This window comes from Acromyrmex echinatior, chromosome 1 (assembly GCF_024713525.1).
Source record: "Acromyrmex echinatior isolate Ae372 chromosome 1, ASM2471352v2, whole genome shotgun sequence".
In the NCBI taxonomy this organism is placed as follows: domain Eukaryota; kingdom Metazoa; phylum Arthropoda; class Insecta; order Hymenoptera; family Formicidae; genus Acromyrmex; species Acromyrmex echinatior.
Genome location: NC_141852.1, coordinates 26543554 through 26566933, shown reverse-complemented (window position 1 = coordinate 26566933; position 23380 = coordinate 26543554). Strand labels below are relative to the sequence as shown.

The 23380-nt window shown below is 30.5% G+C and overlaps 3 protein-coding genes across 5 annotated transcripts in view; 2 read left to right on the top strand and 1 right to left on the bottom strand.

Annotated features, from left to right (window-relative positions):
• Flo2 (flotillin-2) overlaps positions 1 to 23380 on the bottom strand; it is a 117221-nt gene that overhangs the window by 23025 nt on the left and 70816 nt on the right. The window lies entirely within an intron of this gene.
• Positions 265 to 12017, top strand: LOC105148269 (glucose dehydrogenase [FAD, quinone]). The gene is made up of 5 exons (XM_011059898.2): positions 265 to 793; positions 2327 to 2762; positions 3232 to 3628; positions 9236 to 9509; positions 9901 to 12017. Exons 1-5 carry the CDS (start codon positions 422 to 424, stop codon positions 10264 to 10266), a joined length of 1845 nt encoding a protein of 614 aa, XP_011058200.2. The 5' UTR covers positions 265 to 421; the 3' UTR covers positions 10267 to 12017.
• LOC105148247 (glucose dehydrogenase [FAD, quinone]) lies at positions 12925 to 21320 on the top strand. Of its 2 annotated transcripts, XM_011059868.2 has the most exons (6): positions 12925 to 13096; positions 17312 to 17382; positions 18523 to 18719; positions 18821 to 19035; positions 19326 to 20511; positions 20744 to 21320. In XM_011059868.2, the coding sequence occupies exons 1-6, from the start codon at positions 13030 to 13032 to the stop codon at positions 21006 to 21008; spliced, it is 2001 nt and encodes a 666-aa protein (XP_011058170.1). In that variant the 5' UTR covers positions 12925 to 13029; the 3' UTR covers positions 21009 to 21320. The 2 variants fall into 2 exon arrangements, with proteins under 2 accessions (XP_011058170.1, XP_087264830.1); XM_087408704.1 differs by lacking the exons at positions 12925 to 13096; positions 17312 to 17382 and having other exon boundaries at positions 18637 to 18719; positions 18804 to 19035.

Below are 23380 nucleotides of genomic sequence, written 5' to 3'. Positions count from 1 at the left end.
ATAACTGCAAAAAATATCAAAATAGCTTATCTAGGACAAGCGAAGTACAATAGAGAGAATAAGTAAAATACAGATAATAGTAAAATACGTTAAAATGATAATCATTAATAACAAAAGGTTGGAATATGTTATACAGATTGTATTATAATAATGACTGTAGGCATATATAGTCGTGGAACACCTGTTCCAAGAAAAAATCTGTACCGTATATAAATATCTGTAAATACATATTGTATATTGATGACGCAGTATTTTTTTTCTCCTTTTTTCCCTTTTACATGCGTGTGCACGCGCGCGTACGCGTGTGTCTGTGTGAAGTTTTAAAACTTAGTAAAAATAATTAACGTTCTCTCTTCAACAACAGGATAATTATATTATATGGAACGACAAATTCAGCGCCATCTGATTGTACATATGTACGATGATCATGTCTCTGGTTTCGAAGTTGTTCTTCATGGTATTGGGATATCTCATTATTAATATGCGTCCAGATATCACGGATAAGGAGAATCGTCTACAAACATTATTAATGGAAAAACTGTTGGCTCAGTACGATTATGTGATAATTGGCGGAGGATCAGCAGGAGCTGTGTTAGCCAGCCGATTGTCAGAGGACGAAAATTGTACCGTTCTTCTGCTCGAAGCTGGCGTCGATGAAGTTCCTTTGTCCGACGTACCATGGTCATATCTCACACTGCAGCGTACATATCTGGATTGGGATTTTAAAACGGAATCGTCGTCCAATTATTGCTTGGCGATGCATAATCATCAATGTAGATGGCCACGTGGCAAGGTAATTAAGATATCTTATTTTATAGATAATAATGTATAGAGAATGAACGATGATTAAGAATCAATTTATTTTACACTCGGGAAGACGTTGAATCATAAACTTTTGGATGTCAGAAGATAGTCGAATCGATAATTTAAAAGAAATAATTTTTTACAATGGCCTATTATTGATGGTATAATTAACAAAAAAGTCACTTTACGTGAAAAAGAATCAAAAGAATACATAATTAGATAAATAGAATAAAATTTAATCATACGATATTTTGCTCCGCGCAAAACCGTTTTTTAAAATGATTAAATTAATAATTTAATTAATTTATGTTATTTAATAAAGAATTTGAATTCTAACATCTAGTTGATTCTGATTGGCATTTGTACTTTTTGTTATTTATATTCTTCAGAACCTTTTATTATTACTTTAAATACGAAGCGCCATTACGATCTGAATATTAAGATGTTGAACTATTATAATATATTCATATAATGAATTAATTTCAGAAATGATAATTGCGTGCCGATATGGTTGTCGGACTTCCAACGCAATCAATTTGAAATATTAATCCCCCCAAATTGCCCAAATTAATCTTAAAAAACTGTAATAAACTTATTGCGAAAAATATTGCTTTGACCGGAAGTCAAACCCGGATCTCTTGCATTCCGTGCTTTTATTATTCTTTTTTTTGAAATAATATGTTTACGGTTTTTCAAATTTAAACATTGATGTTATATTGAGCAACTGTTGAATTGTATTGAAAGTGAACCGTTATAATTTTCTTCTTCCGATTCGACGATCATTTTTCAGATCAAGGTTACAAAGTTTGAAATATCAATTTCATTTAAAGTCATTGTACAAGCGAATGAGTGTCAGTATGAAACGCATTAACTGTCGAAAGAAGTGTTCAAAAATTTAAAAACTTTTTGAAAAAAATTACTTTGTAGAAATATTATTAATGTGACAAATAGAGGCAATTTTATAATAAAATTTTTGTATGAAACATTTTTTTGATATTTTAAATAATTTTTGAGATACAACAAAAAAGCTAAGAATCACTTTACTTATAAAGAGATTTCCTCCTTAAAACCATTTTTTTTTACTAATTAATATTTTATAAATTCATCTATTTACGTAACCTACTATCTACTTTTATTAAAATCATACAAACTTTCATTTTCCTTGTAAATCTTCACTCGAAACTTTTCTTAATCTGTATTTACTACGAAATCTACAATATGTTCCTGTATAGTTTTTGCTTCTGTAGAAGCACTCAATAAGAAACATCTTTCCTTCGATGATTAATGTATTTATGATGGCACTTATAAACTTAGCTTGAACAACGGGGCTCAAATAAAATTGACGAGTCTCAAATATCCAACCCTAATCAGAAAAACGAGCATCGAAACGCAGGAGGAAAAGTATAATGGTTCACTTTCAATCCTAGTCATCCTGTATTATCATCATGCATTATTGAAATTTGTTTTCATTTTAACTAAAAAATATCAAGGACTGATTTTCAATATAATTCATATTCTTAAGGTGTTAGGTGGTAGCAGTGTATTGAATGCGATGCTTTATATTCGCGGTAACAAAAGGGACTATGATTCTTGGGCGGCTCTTGGTAACGTGGGATGGGATTACGAGAGCGTTCTGCCGTATTTCAAGAGATCAGAAGATACTAGAGTCAAGGAACTTGCCGACTCGCCTTATCATAAAAAAAATGGATATTTGACAGTAGAATATTTCAAGTATAACCCACCGATAGCTAACTATATTGTTCATTCCGGCGAAGAATTAGGATACAAAGTGCACGATGTGAATGGCGTAAATCAGACGGGTTTTACGCATTCTTTTGGTACTTTGAGGGATGGATTAAGATGCAGCACTGCTAAAGCTTATCTCCGACCCGCTTCAAAGAGGAAAAATCTATACGTCAGCTTGGAATCGTTCGTGGAAAAAATACTAGTGAGAAAAGGTTCAGAAAATCTAATTGTTCTTCTTTAATATTCTCTTTTGATAAGTTGTCAATATCGAATTAACGTAATATATCCGCATTCATGGAGAGAACAAACACGATCTATACATTTTATGATTAGATTGGAGGACTCATTATTGTCATATTCTTGGACAGCCTAAAGATACGACAATATAATGCATGCGAAACTAAATAACGCGCTCGAGTCCTCCAATTTAATCATAAAATGCGGATCGTGATCGTTCTCTTCGTGGAAGTATTCATACATTTTATCAATGTTGTACGTAATATACTAATGGAAATATAAGTTGTTGATTTCTCAGGCCATCAGGTCATCAGGCATTACTTATGAGATAATTATACTATAGTCGCTATAATATAGTCGCGATAAATCAAGTTGTGGTTTTGATGATACCACAGGCATCACTTGCATAAAGAGATAAACATAAAAGAAGCAACTTGTTTGCAGATGATAAGTCGAAAGTGGCGCAAGGGGTGCTGTTCCGCAAGGGTAAAAGACGTTTCATAGTTGGAGCGAAACGCGAAGTGATTCTCTCTGCAGGGGCGATACAATCGCCGCAATTATTGATGTTGTCGGGAATTGGACCGAGGCATCATCTCGAGAAAATGAACATATCTGTGGTGCATCATGCACCCGGTGTAGGACAAAATCTTCAAGATCATGTGGGAATGGGTGGGATAATCTATATCATCGATCCTCCGCACAGCATGCCAGAACGAAATAAATTCAGTATGAAACTATCTGACATTACAAAGTTGAGAAACATTCGAGAAATGCTGTGGAACAGTTCTGGTCCTCTTTACACGACAGCATACAGTGCTGGAATGGCGTTTCTCAATACCAAGTAAGCGATATATATTATGCATGTGGAAGGATCCCGTTTTCCTACATCTCGTTTGCTTACAAATCGACACCATATATGTATTATTGCCTATAGCTCGATTGTCTGTATGCACTTTTTTGCGCACAAATAAAAATTTCAAAAACGAAATTACGTTTGCCTATGGCTGCGTTCAGCAGAAAAAATTAATGCTTAGTGATTCTTTAATAAGACCTTTAGTTCTTATTAATTTAGCCTTTAGTTCTTCGTTTCTAAGTGTAGGATTAAAGATCGTATTAAAGAATCGCTAAGTGCTAACTGATTAATTAATTTTCTCTGTTGAACGCAGCCTTTATGTATTGACATTCAATCTGTAGGCAAATGTGACTTCGTTTCTGAAATTTTTATTTGTGCGCAAAAGTCCAACAGCGTTCTGTTGTTTTGGAAAAAATATCCATAATTTTTTTTATACATATACGTTAATGTACTCATGACTGATTCAACTTCTTGCAATATATCATTTGATAAAATTGCTATTAACCCTAATGGAAAAATTTCGCTAAAATTAGTTCACGTTTTGGAACACTTTAGCGAAATTTCAGCATTTCAGAAAAATTCCAGCTTTTTAGCTGAATTCTAGATTTTTAGCTGAAAAATTCATTTTCAGCCAAATTTCACAGAAATTTCAATAAAAATTTCCGAGAAATTTCAATTCAATTTCAATGATTTTTCGGTATGTTAGGTAAAAAATTCATTTTCAGCGAAATTTCAGTAAATATTTAGCAATTTCGCTGAAATGTTTCAAAACGTGAAATAATTTCCACGAAATTTTTTCATCAAGGGAGTGATTGATATGATTTTGTACAAACTGTTTTGATATGGATTAACGATGTTATCTTTGTTGTCGAGATAAAAGTCACAATTGACATTGACCTTAAAATTATACAGAATGTATTAGTATATTAAATGAATTAAGAAAATGATATAAGTATAGAGTATCAACAAATTGTTTTTACTTAATTATCATTCGCATTTTTATTAGAAAGATATAATAGCATGCTATTATAAATATTAAAGGATTCGTTACGTATACGTGAGAATAATCTTAAAAATATCTGCGCATTCGCATATTTGTTCCTCCATGATAATTAATGGTGATGCTAAACAAATGATGTGTCCGTGCTTAGGTTTCCAAGAGCTTGTTTTCAACTTCACGCAAGATCGATATTCGAGGAAGTAGAGTTGTCGAAAATTATAAATTGCAAAAAAAAATTTAATAACAAATGAAAGAGAATTTAAAAAAAAAAATCACAAAAGATACTTTTATTTTAAAAAATTACTAATCATATTTAAAATAGGAATAAAAATAAAAGAATTAAAGAAATGAATAGTTGAATATGTACATTTCAATAAACAAATATGTCAATAGATTCCCGTATAAGTATATTTATCTCGACAAGTTTTGAATCTTAAATTGCGATTTTTTGCGAAAAAACGATCAATATTCTTTATGTAAAGTGATAACGTTAGATAGGGAAAAGGGTACGTTGAATACCAACTTTTTTCCCCTCCCATATCTAGTCACCGGTTTCTATAAATGCTATGCAATTTTCACACGTTGTAAATACATATCTTATACAGTAAATAAGATAATATTTTTGGACAGTAATATTTTTGGACCGTGAACTAAGTAAGTCCATTTTAAATTAAATATGTACAATCTTCGCGACAGTTGCTGTTCTGCCAATTATAATGAAGTAAAAGTTTGTGCCAGTCTGTGACAGCTGTCTTATCTGAATTATTAATTTCATCATTAATTATTTGAAATTCGCGTACAAAATTGTATATTGTTATCAGTAATAATTTCTTTTTCTGTTGATTAATATTAAAAAACATCTCAGTACATGTATGGCAGCTATTTTAATATCCTTCCCTCCTGTCAGTCTGGTTTTCGTCGATCTCACAGCACAACGATGGAATTGCTTCACATCTCTGACGTCGTAATTTCGACAATAGTCGTCTTACGTTCATCATTGTGCTGGACTTCACAAAGGCTTTCGATACCGTCAGTCAGATGACCTACTTTTAGCCAAACTCAAGTTATGCGGTCTTTCTCGTCCTGCCCTCTTGATAATCTTCGTTCCTTACAAGCTGCATGCAGCAAGTCCTCATATATAGGGTGTCCCATTTTAATCGAGTACCTCAAATATCTCTTGAACAATGCATTTTAAGGACAAATGTTTCATACCAAAGTTTTGGAACTTTGAGGAATACCTAAGATGGGGTCATTGATTTGATCTTGAGTGGTGTTGTCAAGGTCAGAGCAAGGTCATTTTGAATTTTTTAAACGGAACCTCCCATTTTGTATTATGTATTCTTGTAGCTTACCTCGATAAATATCTTTTAAATTTTAATATATCAAATTATTTATTTATCTACTTTTTCATAAAAGACTTTAATTAAATCGATATTTTTTTAATCTTCGATTAATATTTGGATCGTTAAAATAATAATAGCAAAAGCTTAAAAAAATAAATTCTACTATATTCTTACAGAAATTGTTTCAGTCAATATATTCTCAGTAGTCACTGATCAAATCAATTACAAGCGAACTTATCTCGACAATTAGTCAGTAGTAGATAATGCATTTCGATATGAGAATCTCGGAATATCAGAACTTTTCATGTCATTAAAAGTAATATTTCCGAGATTATGTCATTTGTTTTTCTCGTCTCGTCTTGTTTCAAAAAAATTGAAGAAATATCAGAATAAGAAATAAACATTACTTATGAAAAAGTTAAAACCCAGATCAGTGGCATCTATCATGGAATAAAGTCGGAATGGATTCCAATCAGAAAATTATTATTATTTCGTTTTCGAAAACACAATAGAAATCTAGGGAATAATTGAATAACTCTGATCGGAATCCATTCCGATTTTGTTCCATAATAGGTGCCCAGGAACAGCCATTGATTCCGTCGCATCGGCTTAATAAAAAACATACATTTTTGCATCAGCAGTAATCAAAGTTAATTAAATTTAAACATTAAAAGATCAAGATCAAACCAAATAATTGATTAAAAAAAATTAATTGTATAATATTAGTTAAGAAAACTAATTAATATAGATTTACAGCTCTTAATGACAATTAAAACATTTTATTCATTTGAATAAAATAAAATAAAGCGTTATAACTGTTATTTATTGTCATTAATTATTTATTATAACTTTAGAAAATATTCTTACTAATATTTTATGGAGTTACACAAACATAAATAAAGATGCGTCAATCTCAAAATTTACGAAATTTTACAGCGCGAATTAAAAATTGCGCACAAATGCGGTTTACAGTTTTCGAAAGAATGAATCTTTATAAAAAATTTTGAGATCTGATGTAACTGATGTAACTTCATAAAATATCAGCAAGGCCGATTTTTGAAGTATCTATCTGAAAAACAGAAATTTCAAGCTGTAAAATGGTGATCCTTTAATTTTGTTGAGTAGTGCATTATAATTATCATTTTTTATTTATTATTTTATTATTATTTATTACTTATTGTTGTTACTTATTTTTTATTACTTATTGTTGTTATTTATTTTTTATTTATTTATTAATTATTATTATCATTTTTTATAATTTATTATTATTATTTTTTATAATTTATTATTTTTATTTATTTATTTGAGTGTCGCATCATAAATTTATTATTTAAGAATTATAATAATTAAATAAATAATTGGACAATTGTCATAAAAACAAGTAAAATATATTCATAATATTTTATTATAAATATATAATGAAGTTTTTAACGTTAAATGAGAAATACCGAAGAGCGATAATAAAAAAAAGATCTGTATTACTGTATAAATGATTTTTCAGAAAAATTGTAGCACTTAGTGTCGGTTGAGAGTCCAATAAACCAGTTTTTGAAAAAAAATACCCTTAAAACCAAATCACACTTCTAATACTATTATTAATCATGTTCTCCTTTTATCTGATATTTCATCAATTCATTACTTTTTGCATGGATTATCACACATTATTTTACTTTATATCTTTATGTCTTTATGACAGTTATAAATATGCTGCCTGAATAAATATTTCAAATAAATGAAAAGAAATAATCAATATTTATATGAGAAATAGTCTTGAGATAAAATTCGGAAATCTCAAGTAGCGAAAATATCGGTCCATCGAGACGAGAAAAGTGTATCAATCATTTGTTTTTGTCGAGATTAATATTATTTATAATCCTTCCTTGAGGAATGAGGATTCCTTGTTTCTCATTTCACACTTTATAAATCTTTTTTGACAAAACAAAGAGTCTTAGCTTTCTTTTCTTAAGGGAGGGAGTTACAAGTTTCCTTGAAAAGATGTAACTTTCATAAACAAATCTCCAAATTCAGTCACATGGGTCTTTTTATTTTGATAACTTTTAATTTAGATTCGTCGCATTTATCTTTTTATTTTCAATAGCTTTCTCTTCGGAAATATATCGCCAAAAGCATTTTCTCCTTCTCCATGAGCATTATGGCGAATTCAATTGGAAGCACTAGTGCGCACTGATGTATATTAAAGCCGTTGTACATCGATTTGAGTATAAAATTTGAGTATAAAATCAAATGCAAATATTTCGAATTATGAAATACACACTTTACCTAATAGTACTATAAAATGTATTAAGTATTACACGATTTAATCGATTTCTATGTTTATTTATAAACATATCTTTACGTTATTTTGTGTACGACGACTTTAATGTGCACCAATGTATATATCATTATATATTGATATATAAATCCGTGGATATATATAATATATACTATATGTGTATATAATATATATACATATATATACTTGTCATGTATTATATTAAAAAATTGTTTTCTTATTTTATCTAATTTGATCTCTCTGAAAAATTAATGTATTATTAAAAAAAAATTTTAAGTGCGTCCAATCGAATCCGCTATTAGTTTTATCTTTTTTCATTATTTTTTGTAAAATGCTTGATCACGACTTTATTTAATCAACAATGCCTTTACAGCCTTTATTCGTAATTCACGATATTAGAAAGTTTGCATTATATATTATGACATGCTACCTTCAGTTTTATGTTACTAAAATCTCTAAAATATTCCTTCCTTCGGGAAGGAAGACTTGAGATTCATTTATGAAACAAAGAGATCTTGGAGATCCTTCATGAAGGCTTCCTCCACCTTTGAAATGAAGACGGATTATGAATACAGATGTAAATCTTAATATCGGTATTTTCTCGACTCATCTCGCTCGAATGCATCACTAATTAGCAATCAATCTGTTGACAAATGTGACTTCATTTCTCAAATTTTTATTTGTGCGCAAAAGTGCTTGTAGACAATCGATCTTTAGGCAAATGAGATGTAAGCAAACAATGCTGTAGCCAATTGATTTGCATAGACAATTTCTCTTCATACATGTACATACATTATATGCTTTCTTTTCCCTCCTCCCCCAAAATTTATTTAACTCATCAATCCTTAATTAGAGATTAAGAGCGGAATAAGGTTTAAATTGAATTATAAACTATATTTTAAAAAATAAAATTTCTTTAATGACAATAATTTGTTCAAAACAATCTTTATATGCTGCAGATATGCAGACGGATTCGATTATCCGGATATACAGCTGATATTCTCGGCTTTCTCAGATTATGGAATTCTCGCAGCAAATTTATATGGGATTAAGTCGAGTACCGCCACTAGATTGTATGAAAATATCACAGAAGATACTCAAGCTTTCGGAATTTTTCCGCTTCTTTTAAGACCACGCAGCAGAGGCTTCATCGAGCTAAAATCGACTGATCCGAATGAGGCTCCCGCTATTGTTCCAAATTATTTTGAGGACTCGCGTGATCTCCAAGTTTTAGTACGTTATTTTTTTTTTTGGTTGCATAAAGGCACTGCTGCTTAATTGATGGTTAATTAGTTGCTGGCAATAATGACAAAGCCAATTACGAGTAAGAAATTTGTAATTTGTAACATATGCTTCAATTTATTCACGATAAACACGACACATCGATAAGACAGAGTTTCGTGCAAATTATAAATTAAAAACAAGATAATAAATTGTTAAAAATAATTCAATCATAAACAGATCTTCTAAAAATAAATCTCCTCATTAAGTCAGTATTGAGCCGTGTAGTATCGACTTTTTCGAGAATTAAAATAATTACCAATATTGAAAAGAGATAGTTAAGAAAGCTCGGGTAAAAATATGTTATAGGAACTTAAAAGAGATGATTATGTTAATTTCATAGGTAGAGAGCGTGAGATTTATGGAAGGGATGAAACGTACTCGTCTTATGCGGAAGTTAAATGCACGATTAAATCCAAATCCGATACCGGGATGTTCGCAATTTGATAGCTCGTCGGACAAGTATTGGGCTTGCTACGCACGTCATTTCACATCGACAATATACCATCCGGTTGGCACTTGCAAGATGGGCCTTGCCAGCGATTGTTACGCCGTCGTTGATACTAGATTAAGAGTTCACGGAATCGCAAGACTACGAGTGATCGACGCTTCGATCATGCCGTATCTAGTTTCAGGGAATATTAACGCACCAACGATTATGATTGCAGAGAAAGGTGCCGATATGATAAAGGAGGATTGGCAATCCTAATTCGCCACGAATGCCACATGCTAAAGATTGCGTTTCGTAAACGGTCGATCCAGGCTATCGCCATCTTTTATATTATTGTATGCATAATATAATATAATTGGTACATTTGTGATGATCGACCATAAAAAAATTATTTGAACTTTAATTGTGCTTCTCCATTTTGATAACAACACTAATAGAATTATACAATCATCATGATTGGCATTGGTTTAGAAACATAATAAAACGTTTGAGCCTGTTCTACTATGTGCTTTTTATTTCCAGTTTCTTGCTTTTTGCTATTTTTTTACATCTTATCTTTTTGCATCTTATTCGGTTTTTTTTTTGTTTTATATCGCCTGAGATAAGAGTTAATGAATTTCGAAAGAAACAAGAAATACAATTGTCGATAAAACGGTTGCAAAGGAGTTAAAAGCAAAAGGTACAAAACAAGAAACAGGAAACAAAGAGCACATTGTAGAATAGGCTTTATAAATATAGAAATTGTTTGTAGAGTGCTTACTTTTGTTACAGAACACTAATTAATTCAATAAAATAATTCAAAGTTATCTTAAATTCGTCCTGTTCCATTATCCAATTATATTTTTCAAGAATACAAAGAATATATCACGTTGTTATCATAAATGATAAATGCAAAAAGCTTTAAGAATGTTTCGTTATGGTGTGTGATATTTAAATTTCTCAAATATATTCCAATATTTAAATATCTCCTGTTCTTTTACATTTGAATACGATAATAATTTTATATTGAATTGAGATAAAAATTATTTTCCCTTTATGTTATTGATTGATACGGTATATCTTTTATTATTTTTCAAATTGCGTAATTACATCAATATACATTATAGATCATATTATTTATCATTATCAATTTAATTATCAAAAATTGAATATTTGCTGTGCATGTTTTAACACGATATACATTTATCATGCTCGCATGAGCAAACCTCTATGTATTGCATATATAATATTATTTTGTATGTTTTATATACTAAATATACAAAAAATATATTCAGGACCTCTTAAATATCTTGATAAGTAAAAATGTCTGAGAAAAGTGCCGTTCAATAACATTGTTTATCACTTAAATTTAAATAGAAACGTTGAGAGTACGCGCGCGTACGTACGAGTAGCGTGATATGTGTGTCAGTTAAAGACTTTGTACAGTAGATACAAGGAAACTTATTTATAATTTATACTTCTTATTCTATATATTAACAATGGTCCTTAACAATGATATATCGTTGCACATTATAATTAAAATGTGAATACGTATTATTTTAAATTATTCACATGTGCGTATATGTATTTACTTTCCAATTATAATATGTAATGACGCATTATTCACAAGTGTACAAGTGCATGATACGTATTAAATTAAGGCCTTTTCTTCCCCTGCAAAAATATATATGGTCTTTTTGTGCTTCTTCATATGTCCGAAATATAAATAGCGACAGAGGATTCACTTTCTTCCTATAAATTAGTCGCCTATGGTATCTGCATAGGATGATAATAAGAAATTAATGGAACCTCGTAATATCAGCTAGAAGTAACTTCACATTCAAGGTAAGATTTTTTTATTCTAATAAAAAAAACAAGACGCGAGATATAAAATACAGCACTGTTTACATTATCGTATATTACGAATTATTCGTAAACATGTTATTATATGTTCCATTAAATGAAAATATTGCATATTATATATAAGGTCAAGAATCAAAATACCACAGCAAAAAAGTTCGTAAAAATAAGTTATAAAGTATTTACCATTTATTTATTTTGAATAGTAATTTTTGTGATAAAAACGTTTAAAACTTTCCCATTATAAAAAATTATAGTTACACTGAGAAAAAAATGCTATTGATTCAATTAAAGTCTATATTACGAGCTATCACTAATATAAGTAATTAATTTATGTATATTTTTATTGACATAAAGGCATAAATTATTATTTCAATAACCAAGGCCTTACGACAATAAAAGTATACATAAATTAATTACTTATGTAACAGCTCATAATATAGACTTTAATTGAATCAACAGCATTTTTTTCTTAGTGTATCTATCTAAGTCATGTGTCGATCGTAATCATATTCTATATAACTGGCTAATTTTTTATCTTCAGGTCTCAAAAACTACTGTTCGAAAGTTCAAGTTAAAAGTGACAAATATTCTCATAATTTATTTTTTTTTAATTTTCTTGCATTTTGATTCGTAATATTTTGATTGGTAAATTATGAGACCTTATGTAACACTAAAACACAGAAGTTGATATAATTTTTGAAATGAAAACAATTTCAGTGTCCGTTTAACAAACTACATCATGATTGCAGTAAATCTTCAATGAATAATCGATTAATTTTTTATATTCAATGAAATTTCACTTTTCTGAATTTAGCATAAATTTGATCGAGTTATATAAATACAATGATTGTGATTTCGAAATCCAGACTCTTTTTCTAGTAACTTTTAACTAATATACCACATAACACGCGCGAACACAATGCAATTTACAATTTCTCTCTCTCTCTCTCTCTCTCGATAAAAGAAATTCTTTAATGATTCGCCGGATGAACAAGTTGCATGTTTAATTCGTTTCTAGCTTCCTCAAAGCTTGATCACTCGATCGTAAATCCTCAAAGAGTAAGTCCTAAATGCATTAATCCACGCGGTGTGAATCCTGCTTGAAGCCGAGACGAAGACTTTATTGACGATGACGTCACACCACGTGTGTTTTCTTCAACGAATGTCAGACCCCACGCAATGTGTTTCTCGATTAGTGTATATAGTGTGGTCGTGGTTATGCTGTCTTTTTTGACTGTGCCAAACGGTAGGTGTTGAGAACATGATCCTATTGCGAATTCGAGTCGCTCCGAATCAATCATTTAAAATTATTTGCAGTCCTAGTGATAAGATAAATCGATTAGTGCCTACATATTCTGTATCGTTGTACAAACGTCGTCGAAATGCTGATCACAATGAAATGTTAAGCCTTCACATTTTTATTCAAATCTCAGATAATATTTGTAAAAAGGTCAAGGTCAATTTAGAAATTAAAGATAATGTTTCAAATCACCTCTTAGGGTAAATCACCTTAAGATATATCTTTTAGAGATATATATAATGTAGAGAGACTTGTGAAAGTTTTGAAACTTTTTTAAAAGAACCTGCTTCGCAGCTCTTTATGCAACGATTTGTTGAAATAAATATCTTTGACCTAAATATAATAAATACTATGCGATCTAACAATATTCGTTTCTAGTAATGAAAAAAACTTGAATAAAAGAAAATTTTTTAATAAAAATTTCAAGGAACTTTCTCGAGTTCCTCCACGTCTAGTAAAATTAAAATTGTAATCTAGAATGGACAGTTGTTTTTTTTCTTATCTCTGTCATATCTATAATGTCTACACCTGATGTTAATGTATAATAGTTCAACGAAATTTCACTTTGCTCCGCGTTTGCAGATGGAGAAATTTCTGCCGGATATTTCACATATATATATGATGTACATATTTGCCATATCAGATGTATTGCGCGTACTCTTCGATGGTAAAAATTATAGCAAAAATTTATCATAAACAAGCAATAACGCATGCACTTTCACATAACTGTAACTAATACCGGAAAAATAGATTCACTGATTTAGCAAAGATACAGCTTGCTGCGCGAGTTCAACGTCTGTTTTTAATTGTAAAAAATTAATTGTAAAAAATTTTTACTAAAAAATTATATCTGTAAGCATGTAATTATCAGTATGCTCGTAGAATAAACTCATCTTTATTAACATTGCAATAAATTATTTTAATTGAAATAACTAATTTAGTGTGCCTACGCAACTCGTGATGTTTTCTTCTATTGTTGAAAAATAGCCGGAAGCACATGATTCTTGATCGAATTTGTCCGTGCATTTATTCATTTACCATTATCACTTATTTATAATTATGTGATAATCTACCATTATCTAACTGGGGATTCTTGAAGAGAAGAAGAAGAAATATGTGACTTCTATTGTATAATATATGTAGTGCAATCGTCTATTTCGGTATCACTCTCTTTCATTATAATAGGATATCTTGGATCGGTGTACGCATTCGCATTTGCATCAACAAAGCTTCTTCGCGAAAATTAAAGTTTACCCAACTTCAATGTGCTCTGTGTTTTATGTGTCATTAAATTAGGTTAGGTTTTCTTGCGACTCGCATTCTACGATCCGCGTGTTATGAAGCTACGTTTGAAATAATATAATAATACGTTTGTAATAATAATTTAAAAATTACATCCTTCTTAATTTTAATAAAAATGAAAACATGTATTTATTAGAATTTGTTGTCTTAATTTACTTGAATTGATAGAGCAACTAATTCTTTGCTACAATGAAGATTGTTAATGTAACAAGTTTCTTCATTACAGTAGCAAAAATATGCGCTATCTTAGCTAGCATATTTTATTACCAATTTCGATCTTTATAATAAATTCATTTTTGTAGAATTTGTGTTATCTTCGCCGTATTAATAAATTTGCTATGATATTACATAACTACAAATATGGTTAGTTTACTAAAACAACATTAAAATCGCTCACTATAGCGAATAGTACGCATCACTGATAATAAATGAATGTAACTTTCTTACATTTAAAAAGAAAGAATTTACTTTCTTATATTTAAAAAACAACAGCATGGAATAAAAGGCGCATCATTAGAGATCGTTCATCGAATTTAAACTTAGGTTCAAAGACAAAAGTAATTGGAAAATGTACTTTAACAGTACAATTTTTTTAATTGAACGTAAAAATTAATTAAGGAATTCTGATAATTCCTGAAAGTTAAAATGTAACAACATAATGACAATTTATCTGCATTAAAATTTAATGTATACCTAAATTTCACAAAGCACTTTATAAATATTATGCATTAAAATAATTTACAATGTGCATGTTAATTTTTATTATGTAGTTTATAATGTAGTTTTATTATGTAGTTTAGTAAAATATATTTTGTGTATTTCAAAAATTCCTATCTTTACGATAATATTTAATAGGTTACCTAATTATCCCACGCTAAATAATGATAAAATTTGTAGCGAATCTTGCGATAAACTATAATGAAAAATTCTCTCCGTGTAGGCTAACAGGAGATGGTAAATAATGCGCGATTTATTGGAAATTATGTAGAGTAATAGAATTATATAACCATAAAACATTTTAGCTCATATATTTGAACCTATTTAAAAGACATTTTAATGTCTTAAATTTGATCTCTTTGGAATTTTCCTTAATTTATTAGGTTCTACATTTGATTTTATATTTATAATTTTTTAACTTTATATTCATTAAATAATTTGTTGCATTTTTTTATCTATTGACTGTTATTTTGATTGCAACACAATTTTATTTGTAAATATTATCTTCAGCAAAATCGTAAATAATCGTAAAATTAAGATCTCGCCAAGTTTTTATGTTTCTCAGGTTGATATATGACACGAGTAAATATAATTTAAAAGATAAATGATGTCTGGAGTGCATTGATCATGATGGTTTCAAGGAACACAGGTGTTTTATTGTTAGAATCTCGACACAGAATAATTTCAGAGATCACATAAATAATATTTATAAATAAAATTGTATTGCAATCAAAATAACAGTCAATAGATAAAAAAATGCAACAAATTATTTAATGAATATAAAGTTAAAAAATTATAAATATAAAATCAAATGTAGAACCTAATAAATTAAGGAAAATTCCAAAGAGATCAAATTTAAGACATTAAAATGTCTTTTAAATAGGTTCTATTAGTTGTCATATCATATTTGTTCGTTTCGGAAGACATTATCTATTTGTCATATTTAATGATCATAAAAATTTTCTTTTTACAATAATAAAAATGACATTTTAGAACGGTCGATGAACAATGTAAAGACAACGACTAATTATATCAAATATTATAAATCTAAATCTTAATTATTATCAAATATTATAAAGTCAATACTTTGTATTATATGAGAACAAAATTGAAAACAATGCTAAGGTTACCGAAATGCGGGACAATTAAGTTTATTGCAAAGTACGCGCTTATTATATTGTCGACGTATGTCATTGCTTTCAATGGTATTCTCATAAATCTTATAATCGACGTTTCGTTCCTCTCGTCCAAGTGTTTAATTAACATGTGTCGAAACTCTGTTGCAATCATTTTCAAATGATATATCCTTCCATTAATGAACACGATATAAAATCTGTATTTTAGTAACGTGATACACGATAATAATCGAACTAATGATTGACTCATGTTCGACTTATCTTCTAAAGAATAATACAGTAGTATAAAATGCATTAACGTAAATTATAACGAAATGTACACGCGAGACGTAAGTAATCACATACGCATCAATATAATAATTACTTAACAGTAAAATTTAGATATAAATTCAGATACACACACACACACACACACACACACACACACACATATATATATATATATATATATATATATATATATATCTTAATTTTTTCTGTTGTTTGAATAATCATTTCCGATATCATTTCTGATTTTTGCGCGTTAAATACGAATCCAGCAATGAAATTACTCTATTACATCAGCTTTTTAAGAAAAGTTAAAGATGTTAAAATTAACATTTTTTGATATATGTGATTTTTTGTTAGCGAAGTAAATTTTTCTCTTTACTTTCGTTTATGGTGTGACTACGTAGAGATAAATTCGGTGGACAAAAACGTGCGGCATTAAAAAGAAATATATTTCAAAGATAAAAGTTGGCACTTTAAGACGAAAATAAAGAAAAATATTTATTTTGCTAACAAAATCACAGTTAAAAAACGTTAATTTTGACTTTAATTTCATTTTTCAAAAATCTGACACGATAGAAACGTGAATTTCATTGCCAGATTCGTGTTTAGCGAGCAAAAATGCATCAGAAATGATATCTTTGATTTAGATAATAACAGAAACTACGTTGGCCAGTGTTACTACTTATTTCCTTGTAATTTATTCAATTCGCAGATAATATTAGTCTTTAAATTGTAGACATGCGGTGGTACTTCCTCTGCTTAATCTTGGCGCATTATGTTATCGCTACTCCAGTCAAAGAACATCAGGTGAGTAAAAAATAGTTATTTTTTTACAATGCCGAAAATTTTTTAACTTATCGTAATGATATATTAACTTGAGTAACAAAAACCTTCTTCTTTTGTAATAAGGTATAATTCATTAAACTAGTACAATCGTATAAATAGAGGAGACTGGGCTAAGTGAGTACCGAGGCTAAGCTGGCATTGAATTTTGAATGATAAAAATATATCTTATGAGATTTCAATTTATATTGTAGAAAGCATCTCGTGTGTCTTCTTCACCAACGAAATTGGTTAGTTTAAGTGCCGCGTTATTATGTTTAAATAGTCAAACATGTTTTTGATAGTCAAAAATAATTTTGGAGATTTCATTTTTCGAACTCTACCGTTTTAAACAATCAGAAAATCTGATTAAATCTACTGATATATTTTAGCGCTTTTAATTTTGTTGCATCATATTCCATATAACTACCAAAAACAATTGTAAACTACAGACTGCAGCGCAAAAGAGAAAAATAGACGTAAAATAGAAATAATAGAATTGTTAAATTTTCATACAGATTTGAAATGCTCATATTATTATATAATACAAATAATATTTAAATAGAATGTTTGGAATAAGAAACATGATAATTATTAAGAGTGACGTATCACTCGAATATTTTCATCGTATATACGCGTCAAGCGTATCTTTTTCCGTAATTCGAGAAAATCCTGACTATCGAAAAACACTATCATAAATCTTAACAGCTACGAGAAGAAATCTTATAATAAAATTTGCAATAATTAGAACGACGCAATTACCTACAGAAATGCGAACAGTAACATTTTGATTAAGATTAATATAAAAATGTATAAATTTGTAGTACAAATATATTACAAATCTGCATGAAAATATATCTTCCTCATATATTTGAGAGTGGACATTAACGGTTAAATAACTGTGATTACTTTAATTCCTCAAAGAAATTCTCTTCGTCACGAGTTTTACATTAATGTACATAGCCTTTTTATACACATGTACTTTGTATTAGAAGAAAGCGCACACAGTATTCAAAATTTATAAATATTGAGATTTAATATGATTAGAAATTATTGTAAATCTTTATTTCGTAATAACGAAACTCATTATTTGTACTTATTTAAAGCGAATATTATTATCTTTAGCCGATTCAAGCAAGCAACGACTATGGGACCAATGGATGTTGCTTGTGCCAGTTCGAGGATACGCAATACATGAGCAATGTCTGTGGTGATGGTAGCTCTTTTATGACTTTAATCCAACATATACTGTCCTCTAAATGCGACATTGCTGACCCTTGTCGACGATTGGGCAGAGACGAAGCACCGATCGAATACGAATGGTAAGAGATTCATATTTATGCATATAGCGCTGGAGCATTTCTTCTATTTTCGTGTGTATTTTATTTTGTTCTATATTATGGAAGATCAACTATGTCTTCAGGTTCGACTATATAATTGTCGGCGCAGGTGTAGCCGGACCAATAATCGCGAGAAGATTGAGCGAAACTTCATGGCAAAGAGTTTTGCTCATCGAAGCTGGCCCTGAAGAACCTTCTATGACAGCTATACCAGCTTTTATGTTGAATACCATAAATACGTCCCTCGATTGGAACTTTAAAACGGAATCAACGGAATCGCATCCTACTGCCTGTTTGGGTATTAAATACATTGTATAACAACTGTTCCAACATTTACTCACAGAAATGTATCTATCTAAATTTTTAGATACTTTAGCCAAATTGTTTTTCCATTAAATTGTCTAAATAAAACAAACAATTGAAAGAAAAGAAACAAGCAATTCAATGTAGCAATTTTTCCAATTTTTCCAAAGTCTCAAATCAAAATCGGAATTATTAAATAAATAATTTAAATCTTAATATACAATCTTAGATAAAAATTTATGTTACAAAAACAAAATTTTAATGTCATATGATTATGCTTTTTAGAAACGGGTGGCGTCTGCACTTGGCCGAGAGGCAAAATGGTAGCTGGAACCGGCGCTATGCACGGTATGATGTACTATCGAGGACATCCTGAAATCTACAATCACTGGGCACGAGAGGGTAACTTGGATTGGTCCTACGACGAGATCAGTCATTATTTTGAACGGGTGGAGAATCCAGTCCATCCAACAATCTTGTCAGACAAACCTAGAAGTTTAAAGGAAGGCGGCCCGATGAATATTCAGTACTATCCACACAAGCCGGACTTCGCAAACGTACTGTTGACAGCCGCCAGCGAACTGGGTTACAGAACCTCCCTATTGAAAGAATACAATCAAACTGGCTTCATGATCGCGCCGATGACAATTGAGAACGGTATGCGTCTTACAACTTCGAAAGCATATTTAAGACCAGTTCACGATCGCAAGAATCTGCGAGTGCTAACAAACGCGCAAGTCACCAAGATCTTGATTCGTCCGTGGGAACAGAAGGCTTACGGCGTGGAACTGGTGGATAAGAATGGCTATAAAAGAGTGGTGAAATGCGATAAGGAAGTAATTTTAACAGCTGGTGCTATTGGCTCACCGCACATCCTTCTGAATTCTGGCATAGGACCCGAAAAAGATCTCGCCAAATTCGGTATTAAAGTATTCAAAGATCTGCCGGTTGGTAAGAATTTGCATAACCACGTGTCCGTGGGAGTGCCGATGAGCATCAAGGATATTCCATACGAGATAATGACTATGGACGCCGTAAATAAATTTTTGGAGAATAAGACAGGACCATTGACCAGCACTGGTCTCACTCAAATTACCGGTTTCCTCGAAAGCAGTTATGCGATCAACGGCGTGCCGGATATCCAAGTCTTCTTTGATGGTTTCATTCCCATTTGTTCAAAGACTGGTTTAGTCAATGAGTGCATCAATGATAAGTTCCAATCTGATTGCCCGGACAGAAGAAAGATCGTAGTGAGACCTACGGTGATTTTTGCAGAGAGTCGAGGCGACTTAAAACTCCGCTCAAATAATCCTTTGGATCCGCCATTGATATATCCAAATTACTTCACAAAAGAGAAGGATTTGATGATTCTACTCGAAGGTATCAAAAAGGTCAGCAAATTTGTTGATACGCCCACTATGAAGAAATGGGATCTTCGTTTGGAACAAGTGAGAAGTCCATTGTGTAGCGAGTAAGTAATAATTCGTATATGACAAGTTTTCATACTAGTTTTAATCCTGATTCTGATAATTAGTTTACAGTGGACTTTTTTTTAAGCAAAAATATAGAAATATTAATAAATTTTGAGGTGCCAACAATTAAAAACAAATTATAATTTTTTCGTGTAATATTTCAAAAGTTTTGAAAAGAACCATTTTTTGTGAATTTCCATTAGTTTTCTTTAATAATTTTTTCTTTATTAGCTACCATTTCGGCACGGACGCTTTCTGGCTGTGTCAAATAAGAGCGAAAACTGGACCGGAAAATCATCAATCTGGAACATGCAAGTTGGGACCAAGTACTGATCCAAGTGCAGTAGTAGATTCGCAACTTCGAGTACATGGTATATCGAATATCCGCGTCGCCGATGCTTCCATTTTTCCAATTGTACCAAACTCAAATCCTATCGCCGGAATCATGATGGTGGCTGAAAAGGCAGCCGATATGATTAAAAATACTTGGTTATGAAAATTTTATTTTAAATGTATACATTTTGATATATCAGATAATAATAGTAATAATAATAAAAGTGGTATGTGTGTGTGTGTGTGTGTGTGTGTATATGTACATATATAAACACACATATACAATACTAGTATAGACAAAGAGAGAGAGGAGATAAGAATTTGCGCAGAGCAAATAATCATCACTTATCGCGCCAATTTTTCATTGCTATTTATATTTTAGTATCTCGTTCACATTAACAAGAGTTCAAAGACAATTATTTCTTTATTTAGACTATTGTATAAATATTATGAATAAAATATGATCACAAAGTAATTTATTACTTTTATAAACAATTATTTTAATAATTGTTTATAACCAATATTGTATCCAAACATAATTTATTAATATTAAACATAAGTAATTAACGTGTTTGTTTCATGAAAAAACTTGTATTTTTTTTTTTAGATAAAATGTTATTACACTATGTTGAAGCTAATCTGCAATATAAGTACAATGATAAGTTAAAAGAGAACTAATAACCTATCGATAACCACTGTGATTACGGTTTAATAGTTGGATAAACATCACAGATACAAAAATCCGATAGTATTAAAAGATTTATTCAAAGAATAATAATGATTATGAAAGTCGAACACGGGATGTACATTCGGCAACAGAAAGATTGCAATTTTTTTTTATGGATTTCAGATTGTGTCTTGTTAATCGCGCGATTGATTTTTACTTATCGGTCTATCCAATTACGTTTAATCGCTTTACAAGTAAGACTGAGTTCCAAAGTCCATCGAAAAAAGTGTTACAACTTTTCTGCTGGCGAGTGTACGCATATAATAAATTTAATAAATTATAAATTACATAATAATAACATAATAATAAATTTATTAAACAGAATATATTAATAAATATTATCAATGTCTGTGTTCGGTTTTCATAGGCAGTATCACTTTTTATTCTTTGGAGCCTATCAATTCTGTAGATTTATTGCATGTTGCATAAGATATGTTATAAAAAGTGAATATGTTATAAAAAGTAATTTAAGGTAGTTATATAATATAGTAAAGAGCGCCTAAGATCGGTCAAAGTTAGATGTTTCGAATATTTTTAATTATTATGAATTTAATTAGTATGAATTTAATTTTATCCTAAATGTGAGACTGTGCGCCAAGACATTTGAATATTTAAATATCCCAAATAATCAATCTGAGATGCTAATTTAAGGTAATGCTGGTGTGGCAGAATTGCCGAGAGAGAGAGAGAGAGATATTTATAATATATTTATAATGTATTTATAATATTTAGAGTAATTATAAGGTATATAATTTACGTGTGATATAAGTATTATCGAAAAAAGAAAAGAAAGAGAAAGGAAGAGAGAAAGGAAGGAGAGAGAGAGAGAGAGAGAGAGAGAGAGAGAGAGAGAGAGAGAGAGAGAGAGAGAGAGAGAGAGAGTGAGAGTGAGAGTGAAGGACGAAGGGAAGGGAAGAAAGGAAAAAGGGATAGAGAGAAGAGGCGAGAAGGGGAGGAAAGGAGGGAGAGAGAGGGGAAGGGGACGGAGGAGGATAAGGGAAGGAAAGAAAGGGAAGGAGAGAAAGGGGAGGAGAGAAAGGGAAGGGGAGAAATTGGGTAAGAAGAATGGGGAAAGAAGAATTGGGGAAAGAAGAATGGAGAAGGTAGGAGTGGGAGGGAAGAGAGAGAGAGAGAGAGAGAGAATTACTCTTTCTTTCTCTTAAGATATAATTTTTAATTGTAATTATGTTATAGGGATGCACCAGATATCCGGAAAGTACCCGGTATTATCCGGCATTTTTTTATAATCCGGAAGACCGGATAACCGAATATTATTAGTATCCGAGAATATATTCGGTTGAAATTTGATATCATTAAATTGTTAATTTTTTATGATGTAAATGTTCTAGAAATAAGTATGCATATTTATGATGCTGTAATATGTATACATTGTTACAAAATTATAATCTTTTTCTCTATAGGTTTTTTTTTAGAAGACACTTTCCGAGTTGGAATCCGATTGTTCCGGATATCCGACTCGAAGAAATCGCTCGGATATTCGAGCGGATGCCGGATATTTGACCGCATTTGGAGAAAGTGTTTTCTGTTACATTCTGTAATTTTTCGATCCGGTGCATCCCCGTAATAATTTAAATTCGACTTTATGCATTCGTCACATTATAACTTCACATTACTCTGTTATACTTCAATATACACATCTGTAATGCAAGATTAATCATTACACTAAGTAAACATGCGTGACAGAATTGCAGCGTATGCTGCAATAAGATTAATAATACATTAATGCACACGTGCAATAATGCCAAGTCATATTTGTATCATAGATAAGCATCGTTCTCTTTCTCTCT